The 17,941-nt window shown below is 41.1% G+C and overlaps 1 protein-coding gene across 4 annotated transcripts in view; it reads right to left on the bottom strand.

Moving 5' to 3' along the window:
* The window catches only part of CACNA2D3 (calcium voltage-gated channel auxiliary subunit alpha2delta 3), a 3,251,448-nt gene that overhangs the window by 932,152 nt on the left and 2,301,355 nt on the right, over positions 1-17,941 (bottom strand). For all 4 annotated transcript variants that reach the window (XM_069643639.1, XM_069643642.1, XM_069643640.1 and 1 more), the window contains one exon: positions 15,614-15,735. In XM_069643639.1, the coding sequence (XP_069499740.1) occupies positions 15,614-15,735 (122 nt within the window). The remainder of the gene's footprint in view (positions 1-15,613; positions 15,736-17,941) is intronic.

Raw genomic sequence — 17,941 nt, 5'->3', positions numbered from 1 at the left:
ATTTACACACTGGGACTGCTGGTTTTCACTTGAAATAGGAACTGTTGCAAATGTGTGTGGACAGCTGCGTAGTGATTTGTCTGGTGTACCACAGACTGTGCCTCACAAACATGAAACTCAAACACCCTAGATTCCCTCCAACCAGATGACGCTTCACAGTTTACTCTGCATGGTTACTTATAAAGTAAACAGGGTGACATTTTGGTGCAGCCTAATTTCTGATAGCCCTAGATTATCAGGAGGCACATCAGAGACTTGTGCCTGGACGAGGACTCAGATGCACAGACATCTGGGAAAAGTGAGCAACATAGCTATGGTTGATAAAGGAAGTATGATAAGTGTTATTATGTAGCTAGACTTGGATTTTGATGCAGCCAGTCTAGCTATTTCTTATTATAGTTTGACATTTTGTATTGGGCATCTGTGATAAAGCAAGCAGGATCAGTGTTATTTGTCTTACTGTGACATGACAATGTGTATTAAGCAACTTTGGTAAAACAAGCATATATTTTATTATGTAGCTAGACTGGCATTTCAATGAAGCCAGTTCAGTCATTTTGTATTGTGGTATTGCAATTTGTGTTGGGCATCGTTGGTAAAGCAAGCATCATAAGTGTTATTATGAAGCAAGGCCATCACTTTTATGCACTTAGTATAGCCCTTTTTTATTGCAGTATGACATTTTGTATTGGGCATCTTTGATAAAGCAACCATGATAGGTGTTATTATGTAGCTCAACAGGCATTTCATGGTTGATTTTAATCTTACAGTAAATGATGATGGCAACGCCAAAGCCCAAAGGTATGTCTCTTCTATTAAAGAGCTCAGCTTGGCCTAGCAGGTCACTGACCCTACTCACCATCTTGGTAACACCTTAGATCATATCTTTTCACCTGGACCTGAGGTCGCCATCTTTCCAGCTCGTAAAGGCATCTGGGCTGACCATTTTGTGATCCATTTTATGTGGGATATCAAGATCTCGAAGTCTCTTGCCAAGAAACACAATATTTTTCAGTGGGGTTGGGGCTCAGTCCAACAAGCCAACATTGCTTTGCAGATATGTGCCCAATATGTAGGGCCCTCTCCTGTGGACCTGGGTTCATTATCCAAAACCTTGGTTACAGTAGCCGATCGGCTGGCCCCTCTTAAAAAATGTAGATTCTCGACCCACCCTTCTCAGCTGTGGTTTACCAACGAACTTCCGAAACTGGCTGAAGCACAGACAGTTGGAGTGCAAGTGGAGGATTTCCTATTCCCCTTTGACCAAGTCAGATTTAGTTTTGGTTGCCTCACAGTATCATGAACATTCACTAGTGCAAGACTGTCGTACTATGCAGCCCTCATTGAGTTGCCTGCTAATCAACCCAAAAGAGCTTTTTTAAATTGTACAGTGCTTTTCCTCTACTACACCGAACCTGGTTCCCCCTTCGCAGGATCTCTGTGATTCTCTGTCTCTCTTTTAAATAGACATAATTGGCAGCATTCGGCTAAACATTAGCTCCTCTCTGTCTGTTCTCCCTGCACCTTCCACTGAGTCTTTATCGATCGCTTCCTGGTCTGTGTTGACTATCTTTTTGACTGAGGATGTTGCTGACACGGCTACAAAACTTAAATTCTCCTCTCCTTCGCATCCTATTCTTCTCTGTAACATCAAGGATATCATGCCCCATGTGGGCCACTTATTTGTTGGCCTTCCGGAGCGCCTCGGGCCACCCCACAACACACACACACGCACGCATTCAATGATGAACTCAGAGACACGTCTGGTGCTGGTGAGGTCCCGGCGACAACTGCCATTCGGGGCTATTTATTTATCATGCGCATGAGTGAGCCCAAACGAGGCTCGCGCATGCATATACGCTCGTCACTCTGTAACATTATTGACGGAAGCTGTCAACAGTTCCTTTTCCACTGGGGTGACTCTTATGCCTCTTAAAGATGCAGCTGTTTTCCCACTGCTCAAAAAACCTTCTCTTTGGCACTCTGGTCCTGGCTAGTTTTTGCCCTATTTCTCTCCTTCCATTTTTAATGAAGCTCTTGGAATCACTGGTCCATCCTCTTCTTACCACTTTTCTTGAGGAATCAACTTTTTTCACTCTTCACAGTCTGGTTTTCACCAAGGGCGTGAAGGTGGAATTTCTCTTGCGGGTTCTCCCCTACATTCCCATACATCTTTGGACACTAGTACTCGCAGCTCTAGTCACTTCGTCGATTGACTTTTGCAATTCCTTATTTTTAGCCCAGCCAGCCTATATTTTGCAACGTCTACAAAAGTTTTGCAGAATTCTGCCGCTCGTCTGGCTACTTCTACCCTGTGCTGTTCTCACATCTCCCCCATTCTCCATAGGCTTCATTGGCTCCCAGTGGACAAGTGCATTCATTTCAAAACCCTTTGCCTGGTTCAACAAGCTTATTACGGCTTATAGGCCGAATACCTTGTGGCCAAATTCATCCCCGGTATTGCCTTGTGCTCCGCTGAGGCTTGTGTTCTCTCAATCCTTGGGTCCGACATAGCCAAATTGGTGGACGTTCAATCACTTTTGCTACCTCAGGCCTTTGGCATTCTCTCTCATTTGCCCACAGAGCTACAACTGTTCACTCTGTGTTTCGCAAAGCTCTCAAAGCCTTTTTTTGTTTTACATCGTCTTATCTTTCTTCTTCTTGCAAGGAGCGGCAAGGTACCCTCAGGCGTATGTTGCGCTTAATAAATTCACTATAATACAATGCAATACAGTGCCTCTTTTTCCACTGTCCAGTCTGTAGCTGTTCTCATTATCCGGGTGACACATCTATCGTTGTATTCCTTGTAGCACTGCACAGGAAAACAGGCTGTTGACACGCCTATTCCCCGGTTTCACTCTCATCACTGGTCGGGTCCTGGTTCATGAGTACTTCTTTTATTCAAGGTCCTTCTCGTTAATTACATCTATGTTCTGTGTCGTCCCTACCAAGTGCATGGCTAAGCCTCTCCCCACCTCCCCTTTGTCTGCGTAGGCTTGTCCAATAGGCAATGTCTCCCCTTGCCACAGATCCATCAACTCAGGCTCCCGTTTCATTGACTTCCTTGGGAGTAACATGCCGCTCATTCAGTCTCTTCACGCCACCAACTTTTTGGGGCATTAGTTGGTTCATTTTAATCTTGGTTGCATTTGCTCAATGACTACTTGATGCCCGTTTCCTGGGGCTCGTGTGGGGAGCCGGATGATCAGACTTCCATCTTGCCTACACCCCCTGGTGGTCTCCAAAATCAATTACTTTTTAATAAAGGAGGAAAGGGCATTGTAGAAATGTTCTATCTGGGGAGTGGTATTTATAAAAAAATAAAGGTAAGTGAACACATACAATGTTTTTGAAAATGTATTTATGGCAGTTCAGTGACTCAAGAATATTGTCGTTAGATGCCATTATGATAGTATGTACAGGACTTCTGAGCCCTGCTTTAAGGGAAAGATGCTAGATTTTTTTTTTCCTGGTGGATTTAAGATTGTGGCAACATTTGGTCAGGAGTACAAGAGATTTGGTGAACAACTTTCTTTTGAATGGTGACAAAATCTTCTTAAGGGGGTCAAAGGATTCTATTATTTTTATGACAACACAGAGGCATTGAGAGAGTTGTTGGTCAAGAGGTGAACTAGATGTGGCTGTGGGAAGTCTACAACCAGATGATCGTTAAATATGGATGGCTTTATTGTTGGATCAGAAAAAAACAACTTTTAGCATAAAGCAGTCACTTCTCATGACTTTAAAATCATGGAATGATCTGGAGGGAATACTATAGATGACAGCACTGTCTTAAATAAAAGAGGGTCCTCCAAAGAGAATATCATGATAGAAATCATGCACATGTCAAAGAATTGTTTGGAAGAGGATGAGAGTAGGTATTGTTGGGCTAGAGATTGAACTTGTGAGATGTTTTGAGGCAACAAAGAATTGAGACACGGCATATTAAATCTCATGTAGAATGTGGTGGCCAAATCAGGTGCATGTTATCATGAGAGAAGTGTATAGCAGGTATATGTGAAATTATGTTATGTAGTATGGGAATGTTCGGAAGGAGGGAATATTCATGCAGGGAATTGGAGAGATATGAATTGTATGTGATAGATCCTACACCCCATCTCCCTTCTAGTCTATTTTGAAATAAAGTGTGTATTCAGGTAGGACTGGGTGTGTGAAGATGGAGAATGATGTGGCAATGAACCAGATTTCTGTAATAAAGATAATATCCAACCTACCCTACCTCCTTCTCTCTTCCCTTCGGTGCAGCGTCTTTAGCTTCCATATATGACTTCTCTCTTTAATTCTGGTTAATCCTGTCTATTTTCATTTCCTTTTAAGAATGTAACAGTGATACTCATTTTTTGTACCCATTTCTTCCTTTAAACGGCTGCCTCATGTCTATTTTTCATTTCTTTCTATATTTCTGAAACTTGATGTTCATTCTCAGCTATCTTTACAACATGATCCTCTCTATTTCCCTGCTTTCTGTCCTGCTCACTTTACTAAAGTGTTCATTGACATGTAACTAACTTCCCCAAGTTCTCTTTTCTGCAAAACATTCTATCACCACTGTTTATTGTACTAGACTTATCTATGTCATTTGGAACAGAAAATCATTCACCCTGTTATCTTCTGTTTCTTTCCATGACATTTCTGACACTATTCTATCATGGTTGTTCTCCTATCTCTCCAAACACTCCTACTCCTGTCTTGGGCTGATGATCACTCTTACACTTTATTTCTCTATTTCGGTGTCCCTCAAGGTTCTGTTCCTCAACCTCTACTATTTCCCCCTATAGACTACTTCTTTCTTCAATTATGTATTTATTTATATAAAGATTTTCTATAGCCTGAACCAGGCACCAAAACTAACATGTTACAGTCATAGCAACACCACGGACAATAAGAATTACAACATTTTAAAATGAAGAATAAAACATTCTAAAACAATTGAAAAATTGCTAAAATACAAAATTCCATAACCAAGCTTTCAATGTTTTTATAAATACCATGTAATCAGGATTTTTGCAGTAATCAACCGGCAGACAGATCCAGAAAAATGCAACAGCCATTGAAAAGGATCTTTTCAGTGTAAGCGATAACTTACATTTAGCGACTACAGAGACCTCTTGAACCCTCTTGTACCCCCTGAGAATTTTTTATTGTATTAGCTAAATAGGAAGGAATCTGCCAATTTATCACATGTTGTAATACTTAAAAGCTTGAATGAGATCCTAACATCTAAATGAAGCCAATGAAGGGATTTTAAAAATGCTATAACTTGTTTAAATGTTCCTGTTCCAACAACGAAACGTGTAGCAGCATGCACATATATTGTTATTCACTCTTTTGGAATTAATTGTCACTTCTATTTAGATGATAACTCTCAAATCATTGTTTCCTTTTCTTCTGTCAAAGTTAAACTCTAATGTTTGATCTCTGACTCCCTGTATTGCATCAAGTCTTGGATGAACACTCATCCCCTCCATCTTAACTCATTCAGACAGAACTTGCATTTCCCACCTCATCTCCCCATTGATCTCCTTCTTTTAACAAGCTCCCGAATTGTTTCTCAATTATATTCTGCTTGTAAACTTGCCATAATTTCGAATCCCTCACGTTCATTCTCTCAAATTTATTTTCTTGCTCTTTCCTTTTTCTACTATCAAGACATTTTCTATTGACTCATTTACTGTACCACACTTCTTCTCAGCCTCCCTGTTTTCTTTAACCATTTAGTTCTAATTGTAGTCATGCCATCCATCTTTTATTTGAATTTCCTACCCACCCCCTACTGCACCTTTCCTAGCTTTCCTTGGATGACGCCCTTTTATTGTGAGTCTTCAGTTCCGTTATTGATGTATTTTTTTAAATATATCCATGACTTAGTACCTGCAAATCATTTGTCCGTTATAGTGATCTATTCTCTCTCTTGCCCTATTTGGAAAGTCATCTAGTTGTGTGTGCCTTTCTGCTGCATGAAAGGATGTATAACATTATGGAAGTAATTCATTGATGATGTGTTGGTCATTTGGGAAGGACCAAGAGAGAAGATTCCATCATTCATAGCATGGCTCAACAGTCTGGACCCCAAATTATTTTTCACACATGTTATCAGTTTGGTTGAAATATAACTTCTGGATATTTCAACATTTTGTGAGGACAACAACTTGAAGGTTAGACAATTTCCAGGAAAATCTGACATTTGGCCAGTTCATACGCACACAGTGGAACCGTTCCAATCTCACAGATTTTGAGTCAGCAGCAGGGAAGATCATTAACAAACTGAAATTCAAAAAATATCCTAAAGAATGTGTGTGTCATCCCAGGAAGAGAGCCTCCAACATCCACAGAGAGGTTCTCCTGGAACCCAAGGAGAGAACTAATAATGATCAGATTCTGGTTTGTGTATTTACATATTCCAATTTGTCCTTTCAGTTCAAAGGATTTATTGGAAAACATTGGCCACCACTACACAATGGTTCCCTTGGCCCTACCTCCACCCATGTTTGCGTTTAAAAGGGGCCATAACATAAAAGACATTGGGCCTCATTATGAGCTTGGCGGTAGAGTGATAACAGCGCCAGTAGTGCTGCCGACGCCGTTATCACTCTACCTCTACATTATGAGTTCTGCTCACCGAGCCGCTCTTCATGGCTGGTCAGACCAGACATTCAGAGCGGCACCCGCTAGCAGAACAGGATGGTAGCAACGGTCCCGTTATGGACGGGTCAGTTGTTACCATCCTCCCCATTCCCATTGAGCCCTATGGTGGCTCAAATGGGGACATACCGGGTTCGGGTCCCGCGAATGGGAATTACCAGGCCCACAAAAGACGGAATGGGCCAGTTATTCCCATTTTGCAGGACCCGGACCTGAGTTTAGGGGTATCCATGCCAGTAAAAACAGCATGCATACCTCCAAACTTGTAATGAGGCCCATTATAGTGAGATCTGACGTAAATATATCTTTCATCTGCAAAATGCATGCATTACCTGAGATTTGGGGACTTCCACGTCCATCAGGACACATACTATGTGGGAATTGTAATGCATGCAATTTTACTAAGCGCACTCAGAGGGCAGATATTCGATTGAATCAGCTAAGGGAACAATGGGCCTCATTAGGACCCAGGCGGAGTGGGTTTCCGCCAGCGCTAATCGCGGCGGACCCGTCCGCCGTACTACGAGTTCCCTTAGCGCCATGGAGGTTTTCTCCGCCTGGTTTTACCAGGCGGAGAAAACCATGGCGCTACGGGACCTCGTTGTTAATTACGCCACCGTATTTTACGGTGGCGTAATTAACTCCTTCCCCACTCCCATTATACCCTATGGGGCAAGAATGGGAATGGGGAAGGGCAGAATGGGGATTGGGGATTTACCGCTCCGCCAAGGTCGGAATGGGGCGGTAAATCCGCCAACCCCCATGGCGCTATCGACGGCTTTCCGCCGTGCTTCGCGGTGCATTTAGCACCGCGAAATCCGCCTGGGTCCTAATGAGGCCCAATGTGTTCTAACCAACTGCACCTCCAAGATGGTGGTCTATTATATACAATGCACGTGTAAAAAATAACTACATAGGCATGACCATGAGGAAGGTAAGAGTTAGAATCACAGAACACAGAAAATACATACGACCAAGCAACATCAATGCACCATTAGTTCCCACTTTTTGAAGGCCCAACATACAGAACATGACATTCTGTGGACTGTATTGTTACAGGGGCAAGGCCCCATATCCACTGAAATTCTGGAATGGTAGGAACAAAGATGAATCTTTATAACAAACGGTCGCATTGTAGGGCTTAATGAGTAAATTAACTGCAATGTGTTGTATTATCATGTATACTTGTGCATAATTATATTTGGGCTATTCTGGGAAGATGTATTAACCATGTGACAATTATTGATTATTGGTTCCTCTAACTTCCTCTGATTTAGAGTTCCTACATATAGTCGGTACCATGTGCATGAGCATGCTCCGCATGGGGCTTACAGTGTACAGACTGTTATTTTTTTGGTGGTTTAGGTTGCACACCTAGCCACTGACTTTGGCAGACACGTTACACCCAAGCGGAAATATATGTTAATGTCTTTGTATGTAGTGAAGTGTGGCGTTCTCCTATTATCGATATTGGGAGCATATCCCATAGTTTGAAAATAGAGAAAACATAGATGTATGTGGTTTAATCTCTCTTTCTCTTGCCTGTACGGATGTAATTTGGGATGTAAATAATCCAGTGTTGCCGAGACCTTTTTTCAATATGCTACTCTAATGAGACTACCTGTCCACGCATCATGAGCAAGTAGGTAGCGTTTAAGGCAATTGAATAGTCACAGAGTAGCCACCTGTCTACAGATAATCACACAGAGAAGTGATATGACTATCTGGATTTGGATGCTTTTCCAAAATGGTGGACAGATTTGTTAGTCTACTTCTTGCTGTCAGAGGAGACTTGCATGCACTGCTTGGTATGTCAAATTTATGACGTGGATATAATATGTTCAAAAATACATTTCACATCATTCTGGTTCCTGTCAGAGCCATTTTGGCGGTTGACGAATATGAATCCCATTTCGGGTAAGTGTCAGGTCAGTGGGAAAATTGGTAGGCCCAATACCAAATAGGGACGAGAGTTCATCTTTTTCCTGGTGATAAGGAAGTTCACAGGGATACCAGTGTTTGCATAGAAAAACATATTTTATGTGTCTAAATGGAACAACTATAATTTGGAATGCACACTTAGAATGATAAATGTGTGGACATCCTTGTTATATAGTACGTGACAGACTCTCACTTCTGCTCACATGTAGGAGGAGATGATTCATCGTACTGAGGCAAATAAGAGGTGGTCTGCTCATCATCCATAAAATCGTTCTTGCACTGTCAGAAATTTAGAAGTGGTTGCCCTTTAAAAATAGAAAATTAAGAGAAGACATAGAGTATGGCCCTGAGAAGAAGGATTCATTCAAGTACGATGCCATGTTAGTAGTTTGAACTGCATCAAGCTAAGTGTCGGTTCTTTCATAGACAACTGTTCAATCAGAATAGTTCCGGCTTTCAGGCTCACTTCCTTGTGCTCTGGCAGGATCTTCTTTGAAAGGTAATTGCAAACACTCAGAGTTATCTCAATCAAAGAGATACAGCAAAAGGGTGATATGGTGGGATTTCCACATGATATTAATCATTATGTATTGTTTACAGGCAATATTTGAGAACACACTGCACATGATGTTTTAAGAAACCGCTCCATTATATGCACAGTGGAATATCAATACAAGATGCAGTCCCCCTGACCAATGTTCTGAGTTAGGGTCAAAGGCCAATAACATATGATCCAATTATACTGCCTGTATAAGATGGAACTTGTATTGTTTAGGGGTGGATTGTGTAATATTTAGACACTTTTGTCACTGGGTGTGGTGATGGTAGTTGTATAAATGGTTTGTAATTGTGAATTTCAAATGACAAAATGAGGCAGTGTTACACATGATATTAATTTTGAATAAAAGTGTCCAGTCTTCGAATTCTGATTTGCTTAGTAAGAGTATTTCAGTCCAACCTTTTAATCCACTGTAGCCTCTTGAACAGAATGGAATCTCTTACCAGTTAGGATACTCTACAGACCAGAGGACAGCTTCTTTACATTCTTTGTCAGCTAATAAGTATTGCAATGTAAGAAATTGACCTAGGGTTTGTGGAAGAGGAATAACAAAGCTGTTTTCTTCCACCATGCCACCCTAAAGCCATACCTAAGAGCTCACCTCATCACGGTCATCATTACATCCTTATAGTACTGACCCAAAAAATGTAAAGGAATAACATTATTTGCTGCTCACCTGGTCATGCAGTCATACTGAGTACATCAAAAGCAAAAGACTCCAACCTTCCTCACTCACCATAGGAAATTATGGAAGTGATTCATTGAGGATGTGTTGGTCATTTGGGAAGGGCCAAGATAGAAGATTTCATCGTTCATGGCATGGCTTAACCACCTGGACACCAAATGATTTTTCACACATGCTATTAGTTTGGTTGACAGGTTACATGGTCATTCAGTCATACTGAGTGTGTGAACAGCAAAAGACTCCAACCTTCCTCTCTCACCATAGGAAATTGTCCATGTGTTCTAGGGTGTACTGACAGCGTTTTGGAAATCTCTGAATTGTCCATACTCCTTCTTTAATAAAATAATAAACTATTTTCATGTTTCCTCACAAAGACTGAGCCATGGTAATGGGCACTTTACATTTCCATTTGCTTTTCCTTTGCCAAATAGCTCAAATTATGACACTTTTAGATAGGGGGCGTGGGGTGAAAAATAGCCCCTGAACGTCAGAAATAAAGAGGCCAGAGTGATTTGTGAAATCCCATTGAAGTATGAGGACAGAACAGAAATGGTGATGTCAGACATGAGGCCTATTGAACCAAAAACATGATTACATTTCAAAGGAAAGAAAGGAAAGAAAGTGTGCTTCAATCTCAAAAGTTTGAAGATATGCACAATCCATTTCAGCAATAAAAAGAAAGACATTTGACTGACAATTCTGTTTTACTCAATCCATGGAGATCTGCACTTTTTCTTAAAGAGACAGACAGCAGTGTGTACAATATTGTTATGCATCATGAGACTGTGTTCCCGAAATTGCAATTAAAACCAAGCTTCTTGCAGTTACACAAAATAAAATAACGTCCCTATTTGTTTTCCCCTCATCCAAATGACAGTATGCTAAATGAACTGCTCACTGACTTTCAGAGTTTGAATATGGTTTCCTCATATAACTGCCCTATATATATGGACAATCCAGAAGTGATACTCATGTATTTTGCAACTGTGAGATTAAAGAAGTACATTACATGTGGATATAAGGCCCAGGTACGGTCTAAAATGTCATGGGAAATGCATTGTGTGTGAGTTTAAAAGCCATTGCTTGCAGAATCTTACATGCAGCCGGTCATTTCTCCTAAAGATGAAACTTAACCTCCAAGACCTTTCCTCTGCTGTCCTGTAGAGAGAGGTCTCAATTCCCATAAAATATCCATTGGTGTTGCAGCCTGGGCCATTACAGGCCAAAAAGGGAGGGGCGAACATAAACATGAGCCAGCCTCTGGTTGGTCACATGCAACTTAAGAGAACAAAGGAAAAGGCTAGAGTTTAGTTAATAGAAAAATACATATTATTGCATAAAAAGGGTCACGTATATGCCACAACAGTCATTCCAGACTTGCAGTAAAGGTAACAGTAACCCACTTTGAACAATGCTAACATGATTTTTGTGGTAAACATAACTAAAGTTAAAATTCGATTTGGGTCTTCCCTTGATTCAGAGAGATATGAAAGTTGGTGTGAGGGTAAAGGAAATAATTTACATGGAAACTATGAAATGGCATATTTTTCACCAGTATGTCTTCTGAGTAAATGAAGAAAAACTGTATCTCTGCATAGGAAGGGCATGCCGGCCTCAGACTAGTATCATCTGATTTGCCTTAAAATGAAGTTCTTAAAAATATATCCATACATGTAAAGATTTGAAAAATTAGGGTACTTGCCATGTTGATAGATTTTTAGAGTTGAAACAGGCCGAGCCCACATGTCAGTTTGGGATGACAAAAGTTTCTCCTCCTAGAGCTTTCCTAACTCACACCCCTCATCTCCTTGTCCTATTAGCACACAGGTGGGAGGTGGGTAGAGCAATCCCTTTCGCGGGAATCATAACAAGTTTGTGATGTCCTTTGCCCCCCTATAAGTAGACCAGTTTGCATTAGAACTGGGCTCTTTCCACTTATTCCAGGAGGTGACCTGCTGCTGAACTCTTGCGAGAAACATCCAAGCAGAGAGGCCATAAATCGTGCTTTGGAGGCAGGACCAGGAGACATAGAAGCTGATTGGGACCCCTTCGAGCAGCCAGAGGAGACTATCCTTGACAGACACCCTTGCAGTCCCAGAGGTGCCCTGCTGTTCCCTGATGCTCATTACAAGGCATCTCCTGTAAGTAGAACTATCCTCAAAGCTATAGATTGTGTAGGCCCTGCATTTCTCAAGTATTGTTTTAGTTTTTCCCCATAGCAAAATGTCCTGTTTTCTGTGTAGATCCTCAGATTATTTAATTAATGTAAATCAATTAATTGCCCTATAGAATTCACAGGATGTGTTTTGTTGGCATTCGGAACTAGCAAGCTCTTTCTTCCGAGTGTGTTTTGAGCCAGTATAGACATAACGATTTGCCAAAAGAATGAATCCCAAAACCGCGTTTCAAAGTGAGTGTGCAGGGTGCAAAACAAAATTGCCCCTTTGTTCCCATTGTGCTCTGACCCAAACCACAAAGCCTTGCCTGTTCTTTTTAGGTATGGCAAAACAAATGTTCCCATTGCTTTTCTTTCCCTCATATTGCATATGTGGTAACAAGTAGAAAGAAATGAGTTTGCCCCTTGAATCCCTTTTTTCAAAATGTGTATTTGATCAGAATCCCAAAACAATTTTCCCTTTGTGTTCCCATTCTCTGCCACTGACCTTCAATTCGGAGGGGCCAGGTCTAATTGATGTTTAGAGGGTGGTAGTTGCTGTGAAAAAAGTATTATAACAAAATCATCAATCACTGGGTGTCTTGATTGTTTTTTTTCTTGTAATTTGAAAAGAAAGCTGCAGGAAATTGTGACTGCATATCTCAGTATTATCTCTGTGTTGGCGCCACTACAGAAGTCATTTTTGTTCTTGTGTTGCCACAGCATTGTTGACTGAGGTTAGTCTGTTTGTCAAATTTTGTTTAAATTAATTTATACAACTATATTCTTACTACACGCTGGCTTGGTTCCTAGTCCATTGTGGCACTGGGTATTTGTTGAGGTTGGGTGCGAGATGGGTTGAAGGGCTTACCAAATAGAACCTGAATAAAAATCATATAGTGATTTGTTGTGCGCAACATTGATTGGGTGGGAAAGGAACTGCCTGAGTTGAGTGCGACCGCGGCATAAACCGCAACATGATATCATCAAGATTGTTTATAATCTTCCTAAGGCCATCCAAAGATGTGCATTAGCTATGTGTTCAGACCCAGCTATCTTCCTGTAAACAGAACTTCAAATGACCAAAGTGGAGGGTAGCAATGTATGGTCTTTAACCACTTCTAACCTCTCTAGTCTCTCAATCTTAGCCCCTCATTTAATTAATTCCACTAGCAATTGACACTGTTTCACTAAGTAGAGGTTTAACTATGCAACCAGCCTACTGTGCACATCCACTGTTTGTCAGCTAGTTTCAGCCTTTGGTGTAAGTATTCAAAATGTAAGTATTTTAGTAATTGTGCACCTTTTTCTGCAATGAACATGGTTTATTTGATTTGCTTGTGCGAGATAAGTGATCCCGCTACCAACGACCACTTGTGGTTATATCTGATTATAGTTATCTAATTGTATGTAACTCATTTTTGGTCAATTTGGTGCAATACTCCGAATGCTTATATCTTGTCTCAACAAATCTCCATGTAGTCCTTCAAATGCTGGTCCTTCCCACGACTAACAAAAAAGGTCAAAGAACTTAAACGATTGACCAAAAAACAGACAAAGAGAGCGTGCTTATAAAATAATAATGTGTGCCCGTTCCACAAAAGTAGCACATCTCCCAGGGTAAACAGAAGTAGCATACAAAAGACTAAGAACAAGTGCTGTGGTCTAGACAACTTTCGCCGAACGACATTGTCACCATTTTGCATCATTTTCTGGGCAATATTTGTTCCACTCTTCAATGGGAGCAAGGTATATGTGGCGGTGCGAGGTGGAGGTAGGAAGGGGTATTCAGGGAGCCATCCTTTGCATGTTTGTGGTAAAAAAAAATCAGAAAAGTCAGCGAAATAAAATTCTGCAAAAGTGTGGTTTGGCGAACAATAGTCAGCAAACCCGCATTAAAGGAATGGTTCGCCCAAAAATGTTTATTGCAAAAAAAGATGGGCAATAATAAAAATAATCGATTGGCACTTTTTTTTTTAAAGTCCCTATGTAAAATTTTGAGAAAATGAAGCTCAAAGGGAAGCACATGGGGGCATCCATTTTGTGAAATAGATGCCCGCCGCAGTGCTTGCTTTGGCTTTTGTGGCACTAATGAAGGAAAAGCCAGCCAGTTGTAGTGAATAAAAGCTACCACTGGGTGGCTTTTCCTTCATTGGTGCCGGGACTCGGAGGACGCTCAGGACGGAGACCGGAGACTACAGGCAGAAAAGCTGCAGCTGCATCTCGGTAAGTGCTATTTTTTAAATAAAAATAAACACTAGCTGCTTTTTTTTTCCTAAGTTTTGCGGGCTGGAGGAGCCTGGAAAACCGCAGCTTTAAAAACGTTGTATTTATGTTTGCGATAGCTTTTGAAGCTACCGCAAACATAAATAGAACGTTATTGTGTTTGAAAACGCTGCGGTTTTTCTTTCCAAGTTTCTCAGGCTCCTCTGGCTCGGAGGAGCCTGAGAAACTTGGATAGAAAAAACACATCATTTTTTAAACACAACCGCATTGTGTTTCTGCTGCCTTGGCTTTCACTTTGGGTCTCCGGTGCTCCCCCAGGTTGTGTTTCCATGCCGCAGTGTTTCTGCCTAAAGCTCCCATGGGGAGCCCGAAAGCCCCAAATGGGAAAACAGCTTTAGGCAGAAACACTGCAGCGTTTAGCATTTCAGAAAACAACCGCATTGTGTTTCTGCCTAAAGCTGCTTTCCCATTTGGGGCTTTCGGGCTCCCCACGCTGCGGTTTTTCTTTCCAAGTTTCTCAGGCTCCTCCGACCCATAGGAGCCTGAGAAACTTGGAAAGAAAAAGTTCCAGGCCGGAGGTGCCTGAGAAACTTGGGAAGAAAAACCGCAGCGTTTTCAAACACAATAACGTTGTATTTATGTTTGTGGTAGCTTCAAAGCTACCGCAAACATAAATACAATGCTTTTAAAGCTGCGGTTTTATTTCTAAAAATAAATAGCACTTACCGAGATGCAGCTGCAGCTTTTCTGCCTGTAGTCTCCGGTCTGCGTCCTCCGAGACCAGGCACCGATGAAGGAAAAGCCACCCAGTGGTAGCTTTTGTTTACTACAGATGGCTGGCTTTTCCATCATTAGTGCTGCAAAAGCAAGCACAGGGGGGCATCCATTTCACAAAATGGATGCCCCCATGTGCTTCCTTTTTTTAAATTTTGAGCTTCATTTTTTCAAAATTTTTCATAGGGACTTATTATTGCCCATCTTTTTTTGCAATAAAATTTTTTGGGCGAACCAATTCTTTAAATGGTCTTAAATGGTCCACGCTCACTGCTGCCTTGCATTCTAATATGGGCGAGACAAACAGTTGCAGAGGAATTGCAAAAAATATGCACCACCCGATTGGCTGCCTCATGAGCCCTGTCCCTCTCTTTCGCTCTACTTCCCGGATTAGAATGTAAATGTGTCTGTGAGCACATGCTTTGAGACATTGATTCGTCCTGTATTTAAATAAAGATTTCATAACCTTTTCACAGTGTACACAGGACCCTGCTCATGAACTGCAAAAATACTTTCCTACATGGGAATCCGGGTTTCCATCATTCGTTTCAGGAACCTGGTATAATTCCAAAATTAAAACATTAGAATGGAGCCAGAGAGGTCCACTGACCTGTGCTGAATGGAATCGAGTAAACAAAGCTGCCGGGTATCTGCTCAGCAGCTCTCCGATACCATAGTGGGAAGTGATCTGCATTGAATATGCTCTCCTTATCTTCGGCTGTCAGGAAGTCTCTTGAAACAGAATTGAAAAGAATAATAATTTGTAAACATGTTTACGAAAGTGTTCAGCATATTTTTAAGAACTGCAAAATGTCAGATTTGTAACCAATGATCATAAAACGTCGAGTAGGTGGAATAAAAAAAAAAAGACAGTTGCATGAAGCCAATGGGTATTACTGTATTTTGAAGCTTTTCATTATTGTTAAATCGAATAATTTTTAAATAACTTCAATTTGTAAGAATAAACACATTTTCTGCACGTGCTGCAAAGTTTGTATAGCAAAAACTCAAAAAACAGAATTTCCATTTACAACTTTCAAAGGGAGACAGCAAGAAATAGGACACAATGTGTGTTTATGTGAAATCTCAACATATTTGAAAATGCCCACGGTATGCCAACATATATTTAACTTGAACACGGTTGTGCATGGCATTTTAATGAAGACTGTAATACAACACATGATTAAGAACTGATGACTAAGCAAGCCATTATATATATTCGCTGTGAACACATACAGAGAACTGGAATTGCTTGCAATGGGAAGTGGAGAATTGCCCAACTGGGCCACACAACACATGAAACCCCTGGATCAGATGTCCTTGTGGTATGCTGAGGAACAGAATGAACGTGCTTTCCCCCTGTCCTGCAGCTACAAGGTTCTAATAATCCAGATGCATCTCTGACTTTCTGGTCACTGGCGTAACAGGGGTCCCTGAAAGCCCCTGCCACCACATGTCCTGGGAGGGGGGCCCCCTTGGACTAAAACAAAAAATATGTAGTTTTATTACTCACTATGCCTTCATAAAGATATTATTTCTGTTTCATAAAGAAACTATTTCTGTTACAGAAGAAACTAGTACTGTTACAGAGTAACAGAAATCATGTCTTTATGAAGACAGAGTGACTACAAAAAGAAACTATTTCGTTTTGAAGCGGGAGGGCTCCCCCGACCCCATGACCTGGAAGACTCTAGGCTGGACGCCTCCATGTCATGGGTGGCAGAGCTCTATGAATAGTTTATTTTTTAATTCACTCTGCCTTCATAAAGAAATATTTTCCATCATGTTCTGGTCCAACATAAATCATTTCTTTGTGAAGTGGGAGTGACTTCAAAAAGAAACCATTTATTTTGTAAGTAATAGGGCTCCCTTCAACCCCATGACCTGTGCGTGTGTGAGGGTATGTTGACCAGGTACACAGTTAAATGCATAGGTGGCTGCTTGCGTGAGTGTATGGTGAAAGGGTGCACAATTAAATGCATGGGTGTCTGGGTGTGCATGTCGAGTGCATGGTGAAAGGGTGCACACTTAAATGTATAGGTGGCTGCCTGTGTGAGTGTGTGGTGAAAGGGTGCACACTTATATGTATAGGTGGCTGCTTGCGTGAGTGTATGGTGAAAGGGTGCACAATTAAATGCATGGGTTTCTGGGTGTGCATGTTGAGTGCATGGTGAAAAGGTGCACACTTAAATGTATAGGTGGCTGCCTGTGTGATTGTATGGTGAAAGGGTGCACACAATATTTCCTCGTCCTTGACACTTCAACAGACTCTGGTGACCTACATATGCACACATACAACCAGACACAGAAACGTAAAAATCCCCACGCCCCTATTTTCTCATACACAAATGTTCACAAGATAAAGGACACCCATGACCTAGCCCCCAACCCAAGGAAACCCACAATTGTGAGACAACAGTGTGTCTGGTTTACAAAAGTGTTTTTCCAATGGGAACATCCCATTCAAATCTCTCTGTAAATCAGGCACGATTTAGGGTGATTCCAACTATGCACCTTTTATAGTGTCTACCGACAACTAGAATATGTCAGTCTTGCGTCAGAGGCCATATTATGTACAATTTGCCATTGTGAGAAAGAAATGGAGTACATTAATTATACACCAATTTTGTGGCTTAGAATCAAACAAACCGTTTTTGGCCCTATCCATATTATCGATAATTGCTTGCACTCTGGAACAATATGAAGCAGAGTATGTGTTGTACTGTGCTGCTTAACATGAAAAGAGATGTTACATGTGGATGTCTCTGTTTTGTTACGCAACACATATAGCATACAACAGTTTAAATCATTAGTTGATTGAGATTGGAACAAAACATTTAGCTCCATCCATGCTGCATGAATTCGGTTAGAGAAAGAATAATGATGTTACTGCAGTAAAATATTTGAAACTGTCATGTGGAGGCATATTTCCATATAA

This window comes from Ambystoma mexicanum, chromosome 2p (assembly GCF_040938575.1).
Source record: "Ambystoma mexicanum isolate Mex_15411 chromosome 2p, UKY_AmexF1_1, whole genome shotgun sequence".
NCBI lineage: Eukaryota > Metazoa > Chordata > Amphibia > Caudata > Ambystomatidae > Ambystoma > Ambystoma mexicanum.
The sequence above is the reverse complement of the archived record's forward strand: the minus strand, read 5'-3'. Positions and strand labels throughout refer to the sequence as shown.